This window comes from Salvelinus fontinalis, chromosome 13 (genome assembly GCF_029448725.1).
Source record: "Salvelinus fontinalis isolate EN_2023a chromosome 13, ASM2944872v1, whole genome shotgun sequence".
Taxonomy (NCBI): Eukaryota; Metazoa; Chordata; class Actinopteri; order Salmoniformes; family Salmonidae; genus Salvelinus; species Salvelinus fontinalis.
Genome location: NC_074677.1, coordinates 46,637,278 through 46,643,277, shown reverse-complemented (window position 1 = coordinate 46,643,277; position 6,000 = coordinate 46,637,278). Strand labels below are relative to the sequence as shown.

Here is a 6,000-nt window from a genome sequence, read left to right as displayed (position 1 = left end):
ATGTACCAACACAACCTGTGGATACATACATTGAACATACATTTGAAGAAAGACTGCCACTTAAGTACTGTGGTTAGGTTGTATTACCTTAGAAATGAAAGTATAGTGGCTGGTGAGGGTCTACTTGGGGTGAGTGGGTCCTCCGAGAGACTGAAATGGGATGAGTGGAGGCCCCACGCACACCTCAGAGAAGTGTCTGATGCCCTCCCAGTCACCCCATCCCAATCCCCCAGATATAGCCTCTCTCCATTCTCACCAATAACCACCATTAAATCTTAGTTGTAATGACAAACAAAAAATAATAATGATTCGACATCCTATCCCAATCTGTCCAGAACTCTTATTCATTTTACAACGGGTTTACGTCATAAAATAAGAAATACAATTACATTGTAGTATAATTGTCTTTCCTTCCTTCCCTCCCAAACCAAATCCATCCCTCTCCACCACCCCTTCCCAGTTCTCCAAATTTTGTTTTTAACCACACCCAAACCAAGCTTGTCCCACCCTCCCATCCTTACCCAACATGCAGCCCCAAGCCAAGCTTATCACCACCTTCCATCCTTGCCCTTTCTTAAAAGGAGAGGATTAATTGTGTGTCGTCTGCATAGCAATGATAGGAGAGACCATGTGAGGATATGACAGAGCCAAGTGACTTGGTGTATAGCGAGAATAGGAGAGGGCCTAGAACAGAGCCCTGGGGGACACCAGTGGTGAGAGCACGTGGTGCGGAGATAGATTCTCGCCACGCCACCTGGTAGGAGCGACCTGTCAGGTAGGACGCAAACCAAGCGTGGGCCGCGCCGGAGATGCCCAGCTCGGAGAGGGTGGAGAGGAGGATCTGATGGTTCACAGTATCAAAGGCAGCCGATAGGTCTAGAAGGATGAGAGCAGAGGAGAGAGAGTTAGCTTTAGCAGTGCGGAGCGCCTCCGTGACACAGAGAAGAGCAGTCTCAGTTGAATGACTAGTCTTGAAACCTGACTGATTTGGATCAAGAAGGTCATTCTGAGAGAGATAGCAGGAGAGCTGGCCAAGGACGGCACGTTCAAGAGTTTTGGAGAGAAAAGAAAGAAGGGATACTGGTCTGTAGTTGTTGACATCGGAGGGATCGAGTGTAGGTTTTTTCAGAAGGGGTGCAACTCTCGCTCTCTTGAAGACGGAAGGGACGTAGCCAGCGGTCAAGGATGAGTTGATGAGCGAGATGAGGTAAGGGAGAAAGTCTCCGGAAATGGTCTGGAGAAGAGAGGAGGGGATAGGGTCAAGCGGGCAGGTTGTTGGGCGGCCGGCCGTCACAAGACGCGAGATTTCATCTGGAGAGAGAGGGGAGAAAGAGGTCAAAGCACAGGGTAGGGCAGTGTGAGCAGAACCAGCGGTGTCGTTTGACTTAGCAAACGAGGATCGGATGTCGTCGACCTTCTTTTCAAAATGGTTGACGAAGTCATCAGCAGAGAGGGAGGAGGGGGGAGGAGGGGGAGGAGGATTCAGGAGGGAGGAGAAGGTGGCAAAGAGCTTCCTAGGGTTAGAGGCAGATGCTTGGAATTTAGAGTGGTAGAAATTGGCTTTAGCAGCAGAGACAGAAGAGGAGAAGGTAGAGAGGAGGGAGTGAAAGGATGCCAGGTCCGCAGGGAGGCGAGTTTTCCTCCATTTCCGCTCGGCTGCCCGGAGCCCTGTTCTGTGAGCTCGCAATGAGTCGTCGAGCCACGGAGCAGGAGGGGAGGACCGAGCCGGCCTGGAGGATAGGGGACATAGAGAGTTAAAGGATGAAGAAAGGGAGGAGAGGAGGGTTGAGGAGGCAGAATCAGGAGATAGGTTGGAGAAGGTTTGAGCAGAGGGAAGAGATGATAGGATGGAAGAGGAGAGAGTAGCGGGGGAGAGAGAGCGAAGGTTGGGACGGCGCGATACCATCCGAGTAGGGGCAGAGTGGGAAGTGTTGGATGAGAGCGAGAGGGAAAAGGATACAAGGTAGTGGTCGGAGACTTGGAGGGGAGTTGCAATGAGATTAGTGGAAGAACAGCATCTAGTAAAGATGAGGTCAAGCGTATTGCCTGCCTTGTGAGTAGGGGGGGAAGGTGAGAGGGTGAGGTCAAAAGAGGAGAGGAGTGGAACGAAGGAGGCAGAGAGGAATGAGTCAAAGGTAGACATGGGGAGGTTAAAGTCACCCAGAACTGTGAGAGGTGAGCCATCCTCAGGAAAGGAACTTATCAGGGCGTCAAGCTCATTGATGAACTCTCCAAGGGAACCTGGAGGGCGATAAATGATAAGGATGTTAAGCTTGAAAGGGCTGGTAACTGTGACAGCATGGAATTCAAAGGAGGCGATAGGGGAGAAAGAGAGAATGTCCACTTGGGAGAGATGAGGATCCCAGTGCCACCACCCCGCTGACCAGAAGCTCTCGGGGTGTGCGAGAACACGTGGGCAGACGAGGAGAGAGCAGTAGGAGTAGCAGTGTTATCAGTGGTAATCCATGTTTCCGTCAGTGCCAAGAAGTCGAAGGACTGGAGGGAAGCATAGGCTGAGATGAACTCTGCCTTGTTGGCCGCAGATCGGCAGTTCCAGAGGCTGCCTGAGACCTGGAACTCCACGTGGGTCGTGCGCGCTGGGACCACCAGGTTAGAGTAGCAGCGGCCACGCGGTGTGAAGCGTTTGTATGGTCTGTGCAGAGAGGAGAGAACAGGGATAGACAGACACATAGTTGACAGGCTACAGAAGAGGCTACGCTAATGCAAAGGAGATTGGAATGACAAGTGGACTACACGTCTCGAATGTTCAGAAAGTTAAGCTTACGTTGCAAAAAATCTTATTGACTAAAATGATATAGTACTGCTGGCTGGTGAAATAGGCTAGCTAGCAGTGGCTGCGTTGTTGACTTTGTTTGAAAGTGTAGCTGGCTAGGTAACCTCTAACTGGCTAGGTAACCTCGACAATTACTCTAGACTACACAATTATCTTGGATACAAAGACGGCTATGTAGCCAGCTAAGATCAAACAAATCAAACTGTTGTACTGTAATGAAATGAAATGTTATACTACCTGTGGAGCAAAGCGGAATGCAACTACTCGCTCCAACCCGGAAGTGCGTATCGTAGAGGATGTACACCCCTCTATACATCCACTTACTCATCCATTCAAACACAACATATACCCTATGCCTCCGCACACCCAGTCTCTCCCGCCCTCCTACACAGTCATCCTCCTTCACTCTCCTCATATGAACAGACACATACCCACAGCACACGTGCACACCCATAGTACAAGTATTGACAATTATTGACTTATATGCTATATTCCCTCTTTTATATTGTATTTTCAGTGTCCATCTATATCATTGGCATCTGTTAATTATATCATTAATTCCAATACAAGACACCAAAGTTATGGTAATATTTTAACAAATTACTTCATGGATATTCAATGTTTTGATCCAGAATGGGGTATTGGCATTTTCCTTATGAATTGTTTTAATACAACCTATGTAACGCAGTTCCTGAAACAGTGCGTTTCCCAACACTTCATGTGGCTTAAACAGATTTTTGGAACAGTTTTCCCCATACATAATTGAACTGCTTTTCCCTGCAATTAATTTTCTTATCTATAATACCAAGGACAATGGACTGATAATTACAACTATTGTATTGGCGCCACCAACTGGACAGGGATGGAAGCATTTTCAAAAAAGGTCAATTCTATTACGGAGAAAGGAAAAAAAACATTAATCTTCACATATTTTAAAATGTAAAAGAATCCCACTTCAGTCATTCAAAACTCTAACTCCCTACACAGGCTCTGGGGCAGGTGGGACAGCACAACTTTATGTAGCTCCTTGTATGTGCAATCTTTAACCCCTCAAAATCATTCAGCATCAGAAACAGTCAATTTTCCTATACTTTTTTTTCTCTCTACTTGAGCCGTGCCATTTCTCACCATTTCTCTAAAAGTAAAAATTCCTTCACAATAAGAATTTCTGGGTCCTGCTGGTGATAGGAACTCTCCGCAGGTTGCAGTGCAGGTCTATCCATCAGCATGGGACCTTCAAAGCTACTAGATCTTTCTACCCTTTTGACTCAACTGCCCTAATATTTTGCAACCTGTTTTTCACCCTCTAAGGGCATTCAACAGATTTCGCTTCATGATCTCCACCAGTTACATTTGGTTTTCCATTCTTCCACTATCTCCTTTATAATGCTCTTTCCTACATCTCGGCTCCTCCCGTCTGCATTTAACTCCTGCGGTACACACTTTCTATTAATGTAATGTCCATACATATCATATTTATATTCCTATTTTTTTTGTGTATTGTTAGGTATTAATGCACTTTGAGCTAGGTACATAAGCAGCTGCAAAATGTGTAAGCGACCAATAAAGTTATTTGAAATATAATTATCTATAATCACAATCACATGAAATAAGAGAAAAGACAAACTACTTTAATTCTAGAGAACTTTATTTAGAATTCAAGCCAAAGTGACAAATTAAAAAGCTAACTTTCTATAAGGGGTAGGGGAAACCAGGGAGAAGCAATACAGAAAAGCCACACCAATCACTGTTCACACAAACACATTTTCAGATTTGTTTTTATTGGATATTCCGCATTACCAAGCAAAATAGCATTTTCCCCCCTGAAACTTCTGCAAAAAAAAAAAGTCAAAAAAAGATATCCAACTGAAAGCGACTAGAAAACAGGATCACAGAATTGTGTAGAAATGTTAGTTGCTAGCCATGTCGTGCCGTATGTACACAGCAGTGTAGAGAGATGGTTGAAAAATTATTCCTCCTTACCTTTTGTAAACTAACCACTGACTGCTTCTTTTGAAATTAATTTACTATTAAGGCTAATTCAGAAGCCAAATTAGTAATTCATTAATTCTCTCCATCAATTCCTTGCCTCAATGGCAACCAAAATCTATTTATATATACAGAAATTATTTTTTACCTGGGAGGAAAGGACAAACTCATTAAAGCGATCTTCTGGGATTCTTAAGTCCACCCCCTTTCATCAATATTACAACAAAAGAATACCAAAAATAGCTTTATTTATAAATTAAATCTTTTACATACATCTTTTCCCCAAAAGTACATATTTTTTGCAAAGGTAAAATGTTTAAGTTCAGGCAATCATCATTCATTCATTTACACAGCAAAAAAACACCTGACATTCACAGGCAGATTCCAAATACAAAAATGTATTCAAAGTTATGGCTGAGGGCCCCGCCTCAGAGGTGGTCAAATATAAAAAATACCTCTTCCTTACAAAACAAAGGGAGGAATGGAGGGAGAGCAGCCCGTAAAAGAGGAAAAGAAAAAGCAGCATGGTTTTTCTTTGTTTTTTTTTAGGAAATTGCACTCGTTTCTCCCTCCATTTTCACCTGAACTTCATCCTTCACATTTTGAGCCTCACCGCCCGTCTCAGACAACGAAGCCTCCACTTCCTGTTTCACCGCAGCACAGCAAGAAGTGACCTCATCGTTCTCACGTTTTATGAACGCACCCAGCGGGTTCTCCATCAGCTTAATGGGGGACGGGGTGACGTCCAGGAACGAAGATGTCTGGCGGGAGAAGAGAGGCGATTGACAAGGAGGAAGAGAAATGATCAGTTAAAGCAGCATAGAAAGACTTGGAACACTTCATTTCACAGACCAAACTAAACAAACAGATCAAGTGGTTACTTACATTGTTATAATCTTCAAAACATGAAGGATGATATGTCTGTGGAAAAAGATAAAGACAAAAACATAATATTTTATTCGTTTTTCCTTTACAAAGAGAACGATTTTGCTAACAGCAGGCTCACGCTACGAGTGATCTTTGTAGTGAACACCCACCTTCTCGTCGACTCTGATGGCATCTCTCAGGTGCCACTCCTCTTCCTCCTCCTCCCAGTACATCTCAAACTGCTCCTGGCAGATCTCACACGTCTACACACAGACAGTGGGGGAAAGAATGGAATCTTACAACATTCTGACAACGTGCAGTGTATACCATCAAAATGATATGGCAATATA

The 6,000-nt window shown here is 44.4% G+C and overlaps 1 protein-coding gene across 2 annotated transcripts in view; it reads right to left on the bottom strand.

Annotated features, from left to right (window-relative positions):
* Positions 1-4,424: 4,424 nt before the first annotated feature.
* The window catches only part of pcf11 (PCF11 cleavage and polyadenylation factor subunit), a 28,053-nt gene continuing 26,477 nt past the window's right edge, over positions 4,425-6,000 (bottom strand). For both annotated transcript variants that reach the window (XM_055943054.1, XM_055943055.1), the window contains exons 13-15: positions 5,821-5,913; positions 5,669-5,704; positions 4,425-5,544 (exon numbers count right to left, since the gene is read on the bottom strand). In XM_055943054.1, the coding sequence (XP_055799029.1) occupies positions 5,329-5,544; positions 5,669-5,704; positions 5,821-5,913 (345 nt within the window). In that variant the 3' untranslated portion in view covers positions 4,425-5,328. The remainder of the gene's footprint in view (positions 5,545-5,668; positions 5,705-5,820; positions 5,914-6,000) is intronic.